The 17,124-nt window shown below is 47.9% G+C and overlaps 2 protein-coding genes across 2 annotated transcripts; both read right to left on the bottom strand.

The window, feature by feature from the left end:
• Positions 1 to 18: 18 nt before the first annotated feature.
• LOC122103584 (EF-hand calcium-binding domain-containing protein 3-like) lies at positions 19 to 3,643 on the bottom strand (the record flags this gene model as incomplete). The annotated part of the gene is made up of 9 exons (XM_042674193.1): positions 19 to 175; positions 545 to 710; positions 884 to 1,059; positions 1,290 to 1,410; positions 1,492 to 1,563; positions 2,061 to 2,204; positions 3,028 to 3,074; positions 3,194 to 3,415; positions 3,591 to 3,643. Coding segments are annotated over 9 exons (1,158 nt in total), but the record flags the coding sequence as incomplete, so codon positions are not given.
• A 5,083-nt stretch (positions 3,644 to 8,726) lies between these two features.
• Spata32 (spermatogenesis associated 32) lies at positions 8,727 to 16,670 on the bottom strand. Its single transcript, XM_042674195.1, has 6 exons — positions 16,372 to 16,670; positions 15,877 to 16,073; positions 11,465 to 11,549; positions 10,753 to 10,786; positions 9,363 to 10,195; positions 8,727 to 8,817 (listed from the first exon to the last, which is right to left on the bottom strand). The coding sequence occupies exons 1-6, from the start codon at positions 16,668 to 16,670 to the stop codon at positions 8,727 to 8,729; spliced, it is 1,539 nt and encodes a 512-aa protein (XP_042530129.1).
• Positions 16,671 to 17,124: the final 454 nt, after the last annotated feature.

Below are 17,124 nucleotides of genomic sequence, written 5' to 3' on the forward strand. Positions count from 1 at the left end.
TTTCATTCCGCAAACGCTTTACTTATAAGAGCTCTTCACAGCTGATCTCTGGGAACAGGCTGGCGAAGGGGAGAAGGGCTGCTTCTGCACTAGAGTTGGTGGGGAGGGAGCCAGCTTCAAGGGACGAATTTGCTCTGATGGCTGGCTCACTAAAGCTGCAGGAGGGAGCGAGGGAGGGAGAGGGGGGAGAAGGGAGGGAGGCCAGGCTGAGTAGCATTGCAGATCCAGAGGCAGCTCAAATTAGACACCCGCAAATCCTTACTACCTCATCCTGCCTTCCTGCTGCCAGCCCACTTCCGCCTTCCCCACCCTCTAACCTGGGTGCCTTTCCCTGATTTTGCCCCCTCTTCCTTACCGTCATCAAGCCTCGCTCTGTGCCTGTTGAGTCCCATTTCTTTCGGTTCTGCTCCCACTCTTTGCCTGCCCCTCCTCCTGCCCACCATCGTACCCCATCTGCTCTCCCACCCCCGCCCCATCTGCCCAGGACAGATTCTCTCATCCTTCTAACTGCAGGGCAGCTGCACAGCTGGTGCTCTGGCTCTTACCTTTGCATAGTGGCCTCAGGTTGATTGAGATCCTGGGGCGGTTGGGTTGATGGGGCTTGGGAAGGCGGACGTCGGGCATCGCTACGGGTATTGCACTCCGTGTCCTATAATCTGGCTGCATCCGCCTGGTCAGGTTGGGTATCTGAGAGTAGGGACTGCGTGAACCTAGGGGTGGGTTTGAGCATTGGGAAGGATGGGACAGTGCTCTGTGTGTGTGTGTGTGTGTGTGTGTGTGTGTGTGTGTGTGTGTGTGTGTGTGTGTCTACCTTCCACAGGCTGACCCAGCCTGGCATTTCCATTCCCCCAAGTCCCTCACCACAGACCACTGGAGTGCGCACCCGTTTTGTGCAGTTTGTGTAGTGAGAGTGCCAGCTCAGAGCTGGACAGGCCATTGACACGAGCTGCCTGGCAGAAGAAATTGAGGCCGGCATGGGAGCGCGAGGGATGGCCCTGGCTGTTCCGAATCTTCAAGCCTGGGGTCAGCCGCAGAGCCCGCTGCTTCTCCTGGTAGTAGCTTAGGGGGAAAAGGAGCAGTAGTCAGCTCATCAGACACCTCTCTACCTCACAGGTGAGGAAACCCAAGTAGCTACTTGTCTTTGGCCTGGGATTGACTTGGGGCCCAGGAAATGGGCCCAGAATTCAGGAATCTCATCTTAGAGGCAGGCCAATCAGAGTCTCTTCAAGGGACCAGCTTTGCCCTCCAGATCCTGGGCCTAGGAGCTAGGGAGGGAGAGTTGTATACACCTTGTCACCTCCTGCCCAGACTTGGAGGGCAGAAAGCCCTGGTGCAGTAGCTTGAACAGCACCTCTAAGAACAGTGTGTGCAGGCCCTGGGGATCAGATACTCGGTTGCTCTTCATTTGACCTGGGGGAAAAAGGGGAGATGAGAAGGGGCCTCCCTCCTCTGAGGCCAGGCCCACTCCCAAGGATCAGCCCTGTCCCTCACCCATGCACTGAGCCAGCCGGTTGTTGTCAGTGAGAACACCCAGAAAGTCCTTGAAGCTTACGATTCCATCACCTGAGATGAGAAAGGAGGATGCTGGGGGTGTTTGCCCCTGCACAAAGCCTGCCTGACACACACTAGAGACCCAGTCAGAATGAGAGTGAACTCAGCAAGGTTTAAGGCCAGGGTAATGACCAGGGCCAGCTTCCTGGGAGACAGAACTTTACAATGTAAAGACCAAGCCAGTAACTCTGTGTGTATGTATGTGCTGGTGCTGAGGCTTGAACTCAGGGCCTGGGTGCTATCCCTGAGCTTTTTCTCTCAATGTTGGTGCTCTACCACTTGAGCCACAGCTCCACTCCCAGTTTTTGGCAGTTCATTGTAGCTAAGAGTCTTATAGAATTTCCTTGTTGGGCTGGCTTTGGACTTAGATGCTCAGGTCTTTGTCTCCTGAGTAGGATTGCAGGCATGGACCACTGGTGGTCTGTTCAGGTCAGAGACTTTTGTAGACTGGGTGGCACTCAGTGCCTAGAGATGAAAGAGGACAAGAGAGCAGGGATGGGGGCACTCACCATCCAAGTCTGCCAGACGAAGAGCCTCACACATCTCCTGGGGGCCTAGTTGGATACCTACATTGCGCAGGGCAACTTTCATGCTGCGCATGTCCACAGTGCCTGTTGGGCTGCAACTGAACAGTTTGAAGATGTCCTGGAAGGCTGAGGGTAGAGAGTTGGGCAAATAGCCAGGTGAGCAGCACACATGGGAACCAGCAGAGGTTGGATTGTCCATTTGGACTAACTCTACACTGAGCATTATTATAGCTTTCAATACAGACTGTGGCTACTGGGCGTTGACATTTAAGTGCCCATTCAATCCATTTCCAAAACTCATGCTTGGATGCTAGTATAAAAAGCATTTAAAATTCACGTCCAAGGTCCCACTAGGCATTCTTCTGCCTCTGGAGCTACATTACTCTGAAGCATTGTCAGTGCCTGGTTTTAGAAAGCAACTATTGAACATGGTTGATACAGAATAAGTGATTCTTGCATTGAGGGGTCCCTGCCAACATCAGGATGTGGTCAGTGGAGAGCATTGGGTCAGTGATTCCTTCTACCCCCAACCTCCACCCCTCATTCTACAGGAATGGGAAGTGGAGAAACATTCATTTTTCCATCCTTTCTCCCTCTCTGCCTTCCTTTCTCCTTTTCATCTTTCTCTCCATAGATTGAAATGCCTTCATCCATATATCCACTAATCCATCTATACTCTCTTTCTCTCTCTCTCCCTCTCTCTCTCTCTCTCTCTCTCTCTCACACACACACACACACACACACGAGAGAGATTCTGGAGCAGGTATATCAGTGTGTCCTTGGGTTATAGAGATGAATGAGTTAGACTGGCATGGAAAGAAGGGTACAAATATTGGCTTTTGCCAATATATTTTGCCAATTGGCTGATCATAATCTCAGGGCAGGCAACCCCTTGTAGTTCTGCCCTGAGCTCCCCCTATTCATCCTATCTGTTCCCTAAGGCCCTTACCTGCCAGCTGCCGAGGTGTCAGGGGCAGCAGGTTCTCCTCTGTCAAGCTGCCCCAGGGAGGAGAGATTGAAACAGGACTTTGTATCTGCTATAAAGGAATGCCAGGCCCAGGAAGGCCTCACCCCAAACCCAGCACTCCCGGCTGGGCCTACAGCCCCAACCTTACCTCTGAGAACTTGTATCTGGATCTGACTGAGCCCGATTGGTAGCCATAGGGTCCTTGAATTCTTTTGCCTTCCGTACACTTCCCTCATCCTTTGTGGCTGTGGCTGTGGCTTGCTCCACGTGTGTCTGCTGGGCAGGACGAAGCTGCATCCTCCCTTTCTGCACACTGCCGGCCCCCTCCCATGCATCTCGTGTGAGCAACTTTCGAGGCTTCTGTGGAGACCTTAGAGGCAGGAAGAAGACAAGACGAAGACTCCAGGAGACCTGGGACCAGGCATGTGGCTGCACAGCATCCTTCTAGTATATTTCACATGAGGCTGCACCCACAGTCCTCCACCCAGGGGATTCTGGGGGTAAGGTGTGACATCCTCCCTCCCCCCAGCCTTAGTCACCTGTACCTTCTCTGTATAGATGGGGATCGCTTGCTCTTCTGCTCTCTGCTGCCTGAAAGGCAGAGTCACAGGCTCTGAGGCCGCTCCAGTGCCCCAAACCCACAGGCCCCAGGCTGCTTTTGTGGTAGATTTTTTTTTTTTGGCAGGAGGTATACCCTCTCCTTCACTAGCTTCTCCCTTCTGGGGCACCTGCTGTTTTTATTCTGCCTCCCTTTAAAGGCCTTTGAATTTGCAGATGCAAATTCTGGATGCCACTCAAGATGGTAGAAGCGTAGAAGGAGAAGCAGGCCACAGTGTCCCAAAGCTAGATTATGGGGTAAAACTGAGATTATGGGGTAAAACCCAATATAAACCCACCAGACACATTAAAAAAATTCCATGAAACCTTAACAAATTCAATAGGCTAGAAATCATACAATGTCTATTCTCAGATCAAAATGGAGTTAAATTAGAAATTAATAACAGGACTGGGAATGTGGCTTAGTGATAGAGTGCTTGCCTAGCATACATGAAGCCCTAGGTTCGATTCCTCAGTACCACATAAACAGAGAAAGCCAGAAGTGACACTGAGACTCAAGTGGTAGAGTGCTAGCCCTGAGCAAAAGAAACTCAGGGACAATGCCCAGGCTGAGTTCAAGCCTTAGTGTTGGCAAAAAAAAAAAGTAAAAAATAACAGAAAGAAAATCCTTAAGTTCTGAAGATTAAACAGTAGACTTCTAAATAACACATGGGGTCAGGCAGGGATGGTACATTCCTATAATCTCACCATTCTAGAGTCAGAAGCAGAGGATTGTTCCAGGCCACTCTGGGTGACAGAGAGAGACCTTACCTCAAGATCAAGTCAATCCCACACATCGGTCAAAGAAAAAAATCTTAAGAGAAATTTTAAAATATTTATTTAATTTTTTTTCTTTTTGTCGGTCATGGGGCCTGAACTCTGGGCCTGGGCACTGTCCCTCAGCTCTTCAGCTCAAGGCTAGCACTCTACCACTTGAGCCACAGCACCACTTCTGGCTTTTTCAGCTTATTTGGTGCTGAGGAATTGAACCCAGGGCCTCATGCATGCAAGGCAAAGCACTCTACCACTGAGCCACCTTCCCAGCCCTATCCACCCAAAATGAAAATAAAAATAGAAAGGAGAAAAGACAAACTACCAATAGCAGAATGAGAGAGGAACATTACTACAGATCTTGTGGACACTGGAAGAATGATAAGGAAACTTATGACTGTGCCAACTAATTTGAAAACTTAGATGAAACAGACCAATTCCTTGAAAAACACAATCTGCCAAAACTCATATATAAATAACCTGACTATACCTGTATCTCTAAAGTTGAGTCAATAATAGAGTGTATCATACCCAGATGGACTCACTGGTGAGTTATACCAAACATTTAATAAAATATTCTCTACAATTTCTTTGAACAGAACAAAGTCAAAGGAATATATCACTACTTATTCTATTAGGCCATCACTCTCATAATACCAAAACCACTTCCAGAAAACTACAGACCACTGTCTCTAATGAATATAAATGCAACAACCTTTGACAAAAATATTAGCAAATTGAATACAAAAATGTATAAAAATAGCTTCCCAGCTGGGCACTGGTGGCTCATGCCTGTAATCTTAGCTACTCAGGAAGCTGAGATTTGAGGATCCTGTTTTGAAGCTAGCTTGGGCAAGAAAGGCTGTAAGATTCTTATCTCCGATTAACCACCTGAAAACAGGAAGTGGAGCTGTGGCTCCAAGTGGTAGAGTGCTAGCCTTGAGCAATAACTAAACTGAGGCTGTGAGTTCTAGCCCCATGAACTACCCCCAACTTCAAAAAAATATATATATAACATCACAATCAAGTGAGATTTATTCCAGGAATGCAAGACTGCGTCAACATTTGGGAATCAATACAATCCATCACATAGATTAAAGAAGAAAAACTGCATGATCATGTCATAAAGAAAAAACATTTGGTAAAATTAATAACCTATTCAGTTTTTGGAATATTTAAAAACTCTAAGAGAACTTCCTTAAATGGGTTGAAAGCTTAAGTCATCACAAAAACCTGCACATAGGTATTTTTATAGTAGCCCAAACTTGGAAGCAACCAAGATGCCCTTCAGTAGATAAATGGATAAACTGTGGGACATATGGACAGTGAAATATTATTCAGTGCTAAAAAAATAACTGAGCTATCAAGTCATGAAAAGAATGGAAGAAACAAATGCATATAACTAAGAGAAAGATGCCAATGTGAAAAGGCTATGTACTCTATTATTTCCAACTCTTTCTAGAAAAAGCAAAAGGAGACAATAAAAGGATCAGAGGGTAACCAGTGATTGGAGGAAGGAGGGATAAATAAGGACAGATAAGGAACTTCTTAGGACAGTGAAACTATTCTGTGTGATACTACCATGTTGGTGTGTTATACATTTCACAAAGCCCATAGAAAGTACATTACCAAGAGCGAGCCCTAGATTAGGGGTTTGGGTGATGATAATGTGTCAATGTAGGTTCATGACTGTTCAATTGTGAGGGAGGTTGTATGAACAGAGACAGGGACTATGTATGCATTTTCTGTGCTTCAGCTGACTTGTGCTGTGTACCTAAAACAGAAAATTAAAAAAAAGAGAAAAGAACCAAAAACCAGTTGAGTGTCGGTTGCTCACGCCTATAACCCTAGCAACTCAGGAAGATATCTGAGGATCACTGTTCAAAGCCAGCCCAGGCAAAAAAGTCTACAAGAATCTTATCTCCAATGAGCCACCAGAAAACCAGAAGTGGTGCTATGGCTCAAAGCAGTAGAGTGCTATCTTCAAGCAAAAAAGAGCTCAGGGACAAGTGGCCAGGCCCTGAGTTCAAGCCCTTGAAACAACAGAAAAAATAAAATAAAAATCCTTAAACAAAAACTCCAGAGAGCCGGGCGCTGGTGACTCACACCTGTAATCCTAGCTACTGAGGAGGCTGAGATCTGAGGATCATGGTTCAAAGCCAGCTCAGCCAGGAAAGTCAGTGAAACTTTTTTTAAGAAATAATATATATCATTATTACTTTTTTTTTTTTTTTTTTTGTCTGTCATGAGGCTTGAACGCTGAGCCTGGGTGCTGTCCCTTAGCTCCTCAGCTCAAGGCTAGCACTGTACTGCTTGAGCCACAACACCACTTCCGGCTTTTTCTGTTTATGTGGTGCTGAGGAACTGAACCCAGGGCCTCATGCATGCGAGGCAAGCACTCTACCACTGGGCCACCTTCCCAGCCCCTCGTGGAACTCATCTCCAATAAACCACCAAAAAGTGGAAGTGGTGCTGTGGCTCAAGTGGTAGAGCGCTTGCCTTGAGCTGAAGAGTTGAGGGACAGCATCCAGGCCCAGAGTTCAAGTCCCATGACCAACCGAAAAAAAACAAAAAAACTCCAGAGAAATTCTGAGGGCCTAATGATATTTCTGACCCAGCCCTTTTTCCAACCCTCAGTTACACATCTCTTCTCAGTGTTTAGCTTCTGGCTCCTAGTCCTGTCCTTGTCCAATTGCTTCTTTTCCTCTTGCCTAATGCATTCTTCTGATTCTGGGCCCCTTTCTCTTCAAACCTCTCCTGGAGTCTTGAAACTGATTGTGGCCTTGGCAAGGAGCCTGAAGCCCAGAGCTAATGAAGAATTCAACTAGGTCTTGGCATTATAGCATACGCTTGTAATCTCAGCACCTGGGAGGTTGAGGCCAGGAAGATGCCAAGTTATAGGCCACACTAGACTAGCTAGTGAGGCCTTGCCTCCAAAAACAAAACAAAAGCTGGTGGCTCATGCCTGTAATCTTGGCTGCTCAGAAGGCTGACATCTAAGGATCTGATTCAAAGCCAGACTGAGCAGGAAAGTCTCCTGAGACTCTCATCTCCAATAAACTACTCAGTGCCCAGGCTAGCCTCTTCTCTTTCTCTAAGGCTTCCTTTTCCATGCCCACATCCATCTCACACACTCTGAATTCTTTTTCCTCTTTTGTAGCCATCACCTTGCCAGAAGCTCCCCAAGGCCTAACCCCAAACATGGGATGGCTTATACATTTGTGTGCATGCATTGTATCTGTGCCTGGTACAATGAGCCTCAGTTTGCCCTTCTTCAAGCTTTTGACACCATCCCTTTCCCATACCACGCCTCTCAAGAGACAAAAAGAACTCTCCTCAGATTTGTTCTTGCCTGCCAAGGCCCACTCCCAAGGGGAGCACCCCAATGGACAATCTCAACATGTCCCTGGCTTTGGGCTTAAGTAACTGAACTCTTGGACAGAGCTCTGCATTTTCTCAAGGGTGGTATGGAGTCTTTCTGGGGGGGCTAGTAGGTGGGAGTGGAGCAGTCCTACCCATGGGGAGTAAATAGGCAGACAGGCTAGGAACAGTGTGCTAGAAACCTCAGGAGTAGGTAGGGTGGGTACAACTAAAACATAGGGGTATCATCCTTAAAAAAATAAAAAAAAAATTGAGAACATTTGGGTACTGGTGGCTTACACCTGTAATCCTAGCTACTCAGGAGGCTGAGATCTGAGGATCTGGGGTTGAATCCAGTCCAGGCAGGAAAGCCTATAAGATACTTATCTCCAATTGAGCACCAAAAAAGGCTGGAAATAGGGCTGTGGCTCAAGTGGTAGATCACCAGCTTTAGCATAAAAGCTCATGGACAGCACCTAGGCCCTGAGTTCAAGCACCAGGAACCTCCCCTCCCCCCGCCCCACACACATTGAGGACAGAGCCCAAGCACAGTGGCTCATGTAATTCCAGCTACTTGGAAAGCTGTGATCAGAAGGATCATAGTTTCTGGCCAGCCTGAGTAGAACAGTTGGAGAGACCTAGGTATGGTGGTATGCACCTATCATTCCAGCTATAGCAGGAAGCATAAAACAGGAAGATGGAGGTATAGGCACTAGCTCAGGCAAATAACCAGTGCTAAAAAGTACTGGAAGTGTAGCTCAACAATAAACAGTAGAGCACCTGACCAGTAAAGGTGAGGCCTGGAGTTCAAACCCTAGTATCACCAAAAAAAAAAAAAAAAAGGAAGAGAGAAAAAAATCGAGACCAGGATGAAACAATCAGGTGAACTCATTGGTCCAGAAGGATTTACACAAAAAGGCTGGGGCCAGCACTGGAGGTTTTAATGGTTCTGTCTAGTCATTTCTCTGGAGTTCAGGGGATAACAGCTTAAAATGGATTTTCAGCAATAATGGACTCCCTTTCTTGGTTCCTGGTGGCACGGAGCTGTAACACAAGAGAGACAGTGTCACTGCAGTCCGGGGAAGAAGATAGGGAAGGGGAAATGGGAGGGGCCTTGCAGTTTGGAGGAGGCTATTCCAATAAGGGAATCTCCTCTTTGCTGGGCAGCTGGCACTCTGCTGCGTCTATGTGTTACCAGAGGCCAGGAACACTGGAGCCCTGCTCTCTCACTCTCTCTCTCATGGAAGTATCCTGGGCCCCAGGGCTGTGGTCATCCAGCTGGCTTTCTAATGCCACATGACCCTTTCCACCTTGAATCCAGGTGCCCACCCCAGTCCTGGAGAGCTCACCCTCCATGGTCCCCAGGCCTCCTCTGGCCCTGGCCTTGGCACTACACCTCAGTCCACCAGAACCTTATTTCCAGTATCCTCTATGAGGTCACTGAGGTTGGAGCTCTACTGAGCTTCTCCCAGGCCCCTGTTCCACTGTTGGAAACCCCACTGGGTTGTGTCAGGCATCCATCCTAGGGAACCCACCCACATAGACCAGGGCAGCCCCTGGTGGAGGAGCTGTGGCTTTGTCTTACTTACTCATCCTGGGATTCTTGGGAGTTCATGGTTGATGTCTGGACAAACTTCACTTCCCCTTCAAGGGTGGCTGTCTTGATCCCTGGCTTGCTGAATTCTAAGAAAGGGTGAGGGAAGTTTGTTTCTTGTTCAGCCCAAGTTTTCTGGAACTTTACAGTTTTGAGTTTCCCTGTCAGCTCTTGCTTCTCTTCAGCGGGCTGGGAGGGCTTTGTAGAAGGTTCTGGAGTCTTCTGTAGTACAGGTTTGAGCATTTTCTCCAAACTGGGCAAGTTCATGTTGCTAGTAGAGGCTATGGCCAGGGAAGATGCAAAGTTGATCAGATCCGATAGGCCGATGGGCGGTGAAAGGTGGGAGACAGGAAGAGAGGAGCTTACAGGTGGCTTCTGGGAGCATGCAGCTGGGAGAGTGGGAGTGGCAATGGAAATGGATTTCTTTTCTGGGTGGCTTCTGGTAGTCTTTTTGCTACTACCTTTGTCTTGGATTTCAATCACCTTTTGTAGGCTGTTCTCTGAGGCCTGGACAGTCTTGTCTGACCAGAAGAGGTGTCTGGAGGTCTGTGCATGGATGGAGCGACTTTGGATTAGTACCTTGTCCTCCTCTGAGTTGCTGCGGATCGAGTCTATGCTCCATTGGTTGAAGCTCTGCATCTCTGCCAGCTCCTCTGTGGTGGGATGGAAGGTTTCAATAGTATATTCTGGCTTAGAGCTGTCACTGCAAGATTCCAAGCTGTCCACCTTCCATATGGGATCCATGTTCATTTTCAGGCCAAAGTTTTCTTCCTGCTCTGGGTTTGGATCTTGGAACAGGGGTTTCTGTTCTACCGATTGTGCCCCTACCTGAAAGATTGCAACTAAAAGCTGAAGTAAGAACTAGGTACCCCCCTACCCACCATTCCAGGTCTCCCCTAGCGCCACGCCCCCCCCCACTACCTCTATCTCACTCACATTCTTCTGAAAGCCCCCTCCCCCATTTACCCTTTTTTGGAGACTTATGAGGGACAGAAAGGCTGGTGATGAGAGTAAGGACGTGGGCGAATGGGCCTTGGGATCTAGAGCCAGTGGCTTACACCTGTCTGAGGATTACAGTTCAAAGCCAGACCAGGCAGGAAAGTCAGTGAGATGCTTATCTCCAAGTAACTGCCAAAAGCCGGAAGTGGAGCTGTGACTTAAGTGGTAGAGCTCCACCTTTGAGCAATAAAACAATGGGGCAGTGCCTAGGCTCTGAGTTCAATACCCAGTACTGGCGTGTGTGCGCGCGCACGTGCGCGCACACACACACACACACACACACACACACACACACACACACACACACACGAGCTGATCAGGATTTTAGAAAAAGGAGCCTCAAAGAGCCCTGGCCCTTAGACCTTTCCATATCAGGGGACACTCACTTCTGCTGAATGATGGGGATGGCTGGGATCATTCCTAAGACAGAGAAAGTCAGGGTAAGTGATAGGTGGGCAATAAGGTGAAGAGGGTAATTTTAGGGAGAAGGGGGATCTCTGGAACCCTTGAGTCTCCCACAGGGCCTCTGTCAGGATACATCCAGTTTATCCACTCTGCTATCCCCAACGTACCTCACTGGGGTAAGTACTTCTTCCTTCCCTGAGTTTCAGAAGCTGGAGAGCTTGCCAATCCACCCCCAGCCCCAAAGCAATCCTCATTCTTATCACTCATTGTAGCCCAGACAGTGTGGCTCAGTTGGTTAACCAATGCTCAAAAAGTGTTCCCTATGGAGGTGAAGTCCAGGGCAATGCCTACTCATCCACCCATCTTCCCAGAGGTGGGAAGCTGTGTGTGTGTGTGTGTGTGTACATGGTCTTCTCAGCCCTTATCCTGAGTGTTCAACCATTGTGATCTCTGCTCCTTCTATAGCTACTCTCACCTATAGCTCTAGCCTTAATTGGGCAGCAGATTTTGAGGGGTCAGGCCCTATCTATGACACCTTCAGTGTCAGGGGCTGGACCCTGCCCTGTGGAGATTTTAGAAAGGAGCCAAATGGAGGGAGATCCTATAGGTGTGTATGAGGTACATGGTGTCAAGGGGAAAGGGCTAGAGTTGCTAGTGGGGGAGGTCCTACAATGATGGAGGGCTGGCTCTCACTGTTTCTCCACGATTTCCACCGAGGTCTTGCCACAGCAGGGAAATGCATTGGCACCTGTCAGGGAGAAGGAGGTGATGGAGGGAGCTGCAGGGTGGGTGGACAGTCCCTGACAGAACCTGGAACCAAGGCCAGAGATGCTGCCCGCCACCTCCTCCCTCTCCACTCTCACTCTCCTCATCTCTCCCATCCTCCTCCTCCTCTTCTTGCCCTCCTTCTAATGCTCTCAGTCCCATCGAGTGGAGGACTCCACTCAACATTCTGCCCATGCCTTGACTCTGGGATCTATCACCACCCTCCACCAGAGTTAGTGCCTCCTGCCTTCCTCCCTCCTGCTGCCATACCAGTATATTTTATGTATTTCATTGGCTACACAAAAAAAGAGAGGGCTCATTTGCCCAACATATCATGGCTGCTGAAGTGAGGACTTGAACATAGGTTTAAGAAATGAAATTCCTGCCAGGTACCAGTGTCTCACACTTGTAATCTTAGCTACTCAGGAGGCTGAGATCTGGACGGTTGGAGTTTGAGGTCATCCTGGGTGGAAATTTCTCTGAGATTCTGTGCTCAAGTAATCAGAAAGAGAACTGCAGAGAGAGAGAGAGAGAGAGAGAGAGAGAGACAGAAAGAGAGGGAGAGAGAGAGAGAGAGAGAGAGAGAGAGAGAGAGACAGAAAGAGAGGGAGAGAGAGAGGCATGCAAAGTACCCTGGCCCAAAATTTCACAAGACCCCCATCTCAACAGAAATAGTTGGGTATGGTGGCATGTGCGTGGCATTCTAACTTGAGCAGGAATGTAAATAGGAAGACTGTGATACACGCTAGGTGGGGGGAAAAGTGAGAGCCTATTTCAAAAATATCCAGAAAAAAAAAACAGTTTGCAACTGTAAGCCTTAAGTTCAATTCTCAGTACTTCCCTCCCCCAACATAAAAACACAAAAAATAAAAACCCAAAAAGCCCCCATGAAGTTGGACACAGTGGCTAATGCCTGTCATTCCAGTTACAGGACTAAATAGAGGATCATGGTCCAGGCCTCCAGGTCAAAAAAAAAAAAAAAAGAGACCCTATTCAAAAATAAAACAAAAAGGGTTTGGAGTCTGCCTAGTAAACACAAGGCTTGGAATGTAATTCCCCATAATGAAAAAGGAAACAAAAAACCCCCAAGCCAAACCAAATTTAAGCACCCTCCTCTCACCATAGAATGGGATGTTATGAAAATAGAATTATAAACGCAAAGATCCTACCTCAGTAATGGAGATTGGACACAAGTTCTTACTAGGTAAGTGCTCTACTACTGAGCTATATTTTCAGGCCCCCCTACTTTTTTGTTTCATTATGGAGCCCAGGTTGGCTTTGAACTCTCGATTCTCCTGCCTCTGCTTCCAAAATGCTGGGATTACAGGCATATACTACTATGTCTGGTAGAAAGACATAGTTTTGGCAAGTAGAATTGGTGAAAATCAAACAGAATAGCCCCAGAAAGTAGAATTAAAAGAAGATGCAGCTGGGTGCTAGTGGCTCACTGCTGTAATCCTAGCTTTAAGTGGCTGAGATCGGAGGATAGTAATTCAAAGCCAGTCCAGTCAGGAAAGTCCATGAGACTCTTATCTCCAATCAACTACCAGAAAACCAGAAGTGGTGGTGTAGCTCAAAATAGTAGAGCACTAGCTTTTAGCAAAAAAGCTTGAGGACAGGGCCTAGGCCTTGAGTTCAAGTCCCATGACTGACCAAAAAAAATAGAGATGCAAAATGACAAAAAAAAAGAATCAATCGGACATCTGGTTTTAAATTCTAGAAAAGAGATCCAAAAAGAATAGAGGATATGAAGAGAAAATTTTCTCTAGGCTGAAGGATGTTTACTGAAAGGCCAGTAGCACAGATGTTGAAAGATCCTTCCTGTGAAAATTTATTAAATCAGGAATAACTAACTCCTAAATGCTTCTGAAAGGTAAGACCTAGTAACCAACAAAGATAGGAAAATCACACTGGTGGCAAAGTTGGTTATGATTGTCTTTAAAATTCTGAGGGAAATGGTTTTTAACATGGAATTTTACATTCAGCAAAACTATCATTTCAGCCATGGAAAGACTCATAAAATGTACTTTCTCTTTTTTTAGGAAGATATTTGATGTACTGAAATAAGATGAAGGCATACAACAGAGGTCTATGACCATTCATTTTGGTGTGGAAAGATGGTACATGTTGGGCAGTAGATCTGTAAAAAAGAAGGCCAGATAGAATAATTGACTAGGGCTGGGAAGATGGCTCAGTGGTAGAGCGCTTGCTTTGCATGCCTGAGGCCCTGGGTTTGATTCCTCAGCACCATATAAGCAGAAAAAAAATTTTTTTTGCGCCGTGGCTCAAGTGGTAGAGCGCTAGCCTTGAGCTGAAGAGCTGAGGGACAGTGCCCAGGCCCAGAGTTCAGGCCCCATGACCGGACCAAAAAAAAAAAAAAATTCAGGTTCTATTTCAACATGTAGCTGTATGTGGTGGTATACATCTGTCTGTCATTCTAGTGACATGGGAGGCTGAGATTGGAAGGACTGAGGTTCTAGGCTAGACTGGGCATTGATACTCTAGTGCAGTGAAAGAAGCTGAGCATGAGGGCACACGTATGTTACCTCTACTATGGTGGGAAACCGAGGTGTGCACCTAGGCAGAAAGTAAGATCCTATCTCAAAAGCAAGCGGCATAACAAAGGATTGGATGCATGGCTTAGAAGTAAAGTGCCTGCCTAGCATGCACGAGGCCTGGAGTTCAAAACTCCAGTATTACTCCTGCCCTTAAAAAAAAAAGAACCAAATCAGATTTTATATCCACCTGAAGGTGTGTTGGTTGTTTACTTCAAATCCTTGACACAGGGCTGGGAAGGTGACTCAGTGGTAGAGTGCTTGCCTTGCATTCATGAGGCCCTGGGTTCAATTCCTCAGCACCACATAAGTAGAAAAAGCTGGAAGTGGCGCTGTGGCTCAAGTGGTAGAGCGCTGGCCTTGAGCTGAAGAGCTGAGGGACAGCACCCAGGCCCAGAGTCCAAGCCCCAGGACCAACAAAAAAAAACAAACCTTGACACAAACTCTGTGGATGCTTACTAAATAAATGTCTTTGCAAATAAACATTTCTTTCTTTTCTTCCCTCCCTCCCTCCTTCCTTCTCCTCTCTTCTTCATTCCCTTCCTTCCTTCCCTCTTTTCTTTTCTTTTTTTTTTTTTTTTTTGGTCAGTCGTGGGGCTTGAACTCTGGGCCTGGGCGCTGTCCCTCAGCTCTTCAGCTCAAGGTGAGCGCTCTACCACTTGAGCTACAGCGCCACTTGCGGTTTTCTGGTGGTTTATTGGAGATAGGAGTCTCACAGTCTCTCCTGCCCGGGCTGGCTTTGAACCGCGATCCTCAGATCTCAGCCTCCTGAGTAGCTAGGATTACAGGCGTGAGCCACCAGCGCCCGGCCCCTCTTTTCTTTTCTTGTGCTGGTACTGGGGCTTGAACTCAAGGCCTGGGCGCTGTCTCTGAGCTTTTTTTGCTCAAGGCTAGTGTTCAGCCACTTGAGCCACAGCTTCACTTCTGGCTTTTTGGTGTTTGGAGGTAAGTGTCTCAGAGATTTTTCCTGCCTGGACTAGCTATTTTTTTTTTTGTCAGTCGTGGGGCTTAAGTGCTGTCCCTCAGCTCTTCAGCTCAAGGCAAGCGCTCTACCACTTGAGCTACAGCACCACTTCCGGTTTTCTGAGTGTTTATTGGAGATAAGAGTTTCATGGACTTTCCTGCCTGGGCTGGCTTTCAACCGAGATCCTCAGATCTCAGCCTCCTGAGTAGCTAGGATTACAGGTGTGAGCCACTTGTGCCTGGCTTTAGCCCACATTTCTTACCTCAAGTGCACACCCTGTGCATCTAGACTAACATGGCCAATAGTATTCTGATGCTTGACCTTTGTCTTCCTTTCTAGTCTTTTTATTTATTTATTTATTTATTTGCCGGTCATGGGGCCTGAACTCTGGGTCTGGGCACTGTCCCTCAGCTCTTCAGCTCAAGGCTAGCGCTCTACCATTGGAGCCACAGCACCACTTCCGGCTTTTTCTGTTTATGTGGTGCTGAGGAATCGAACCCAGGGCCTCATGCTTGCGAGGCATGCACTCTACCGCTGAGCTACCTTCCAAGCCCTCTAGTCTTTTTATTATCATCATTATTTTTATATTAATATTAGGAGCTCGGACTCAGGGCTTTGAACTTGCTAGCTAGTACTCTACCATCTGGGCCATGCTCTTAATCCTTCTATCTACTCCTTCTTACAGCTGAGATTACAGCTTGTACCACCACACCTAGCCAGTCTTTTGTCTCTTGGTAGCCTCCCTCACAAAGCTCAGTTCATCCTACATTCATCTGAAATAGAAACCTGAGTCACCTATGACTTCTTCTGTAGCATCCTACCTTCCACTTCTGACTTGACCTTGGATGTGTCCCTTTTCACTCTTACTGCTTTGGTCCTCCTATCCTGGGTACCAGAGCCAACACAAACCTGTTTTATGGCCTGCTGACACTCGATGCTGCGTGATGCCTCCTTATTATGCACAGTGGCCCCAAGTTTCCTCTCGAGGTGGAGAAACACGTACAAGGTCACACGGCTACTGAAAACAGCATCCACTCCACTGAGTGCACTGAAAACAGGTCTAATGGCTCCCAACTCTGGGATGCTAATTATTGTGCTGTCTGCCAGTACTGGGGCTTAAACTCCCCAGCAGAAGCGAGAAGTGGGAGGGACTTGCCTTGGAGCCAATCTTGCGCCCTCCACCCGCCCCCTCCCCTGCATTCTCCCCTCCTCCCACCCTGTCTGGACCCCTGATCCATCCGCTGCTCATTTCCCCCATCCCACTCGCTTAGCAGCGCCACCACCCACCTCGCCGGCAGAGCCTCACCCGCTCCCACCTGTTACTCCCATGCTGACAGGGGGAGTCTGTGTCTGGGTGGCCGGGAGTGGGCTGGTGGTTGCTCCCCCTCCACCTCCAGTGCGCTTTTTGGCGGAGGGGGTAGGGGACCGAGAAGATACAAGGGGCGCAGGCGCCTGTGATGTCGCCATCTCTGTGACGTTTCCCGGGTCCCGCAGACTGAAAACTGCGTGGTTTTCCCAGTGGGTGGAGGCGGCCAATGGCGCTGTTCCCAAGGTTGCGGGAGGCCTGGGGCAGCAGGGGCTTCTGCAGCTGGCAGATCGGGAGGAGGGTGAGCATGGGTCCCTGGAATGTAACAGGGCACATGGCCTCTGCTCTTCCTTATGTGGGTGCAGAGCAGGCTGGATTGAACCCAAGCTGTGCACAATGCACACACACTTGTGCATAGCTTTAAAAAGGAGCCAGATCAGACAAGGCATCCTGTGCAATGGCACTTCTTCTCCTTCAGGCTTTGCTCCACGACCAAGGAACTCACTTCAGAATCCCAACCCTATGCAGATAAGCAAATGCACAGCAAGAGCTTAGACCCACACTGCTGTTAGGTGGTTTTTGTTGTTTTGTGCCACTCTACCACTTGAGCCAGGGCTTCGCTTCTTTTTGGTGGTTAATTGGAGATAAGAATCTCATTGATTTTCCTGCTCTGGCTGGCTCTGAACCACAACTTCAGTTCTCAGTCTCCTCAGTAGCTAGGTACACGTGTGAGCTACTGGTATGGGGCTGTCAGTTCTTTTGA

This window comes from Dipodomys spectabilis, unplaced genomic scaffold (genome assembly GCF_019054845.1).
Source record: "Dipodomys spectabilis isolate Male_0828 unplaced genomic scaffold, ASM1905484v1 ptg000018l, whole genome shotgun sequence".
Taxonomy (NCBI): domain Eukaryota; kingdom Metazoa; phylum Chordata; class Mammalia; order Rodentia; family Heteromyidae; genus Dipodomys; species Dipodomys spectabilis.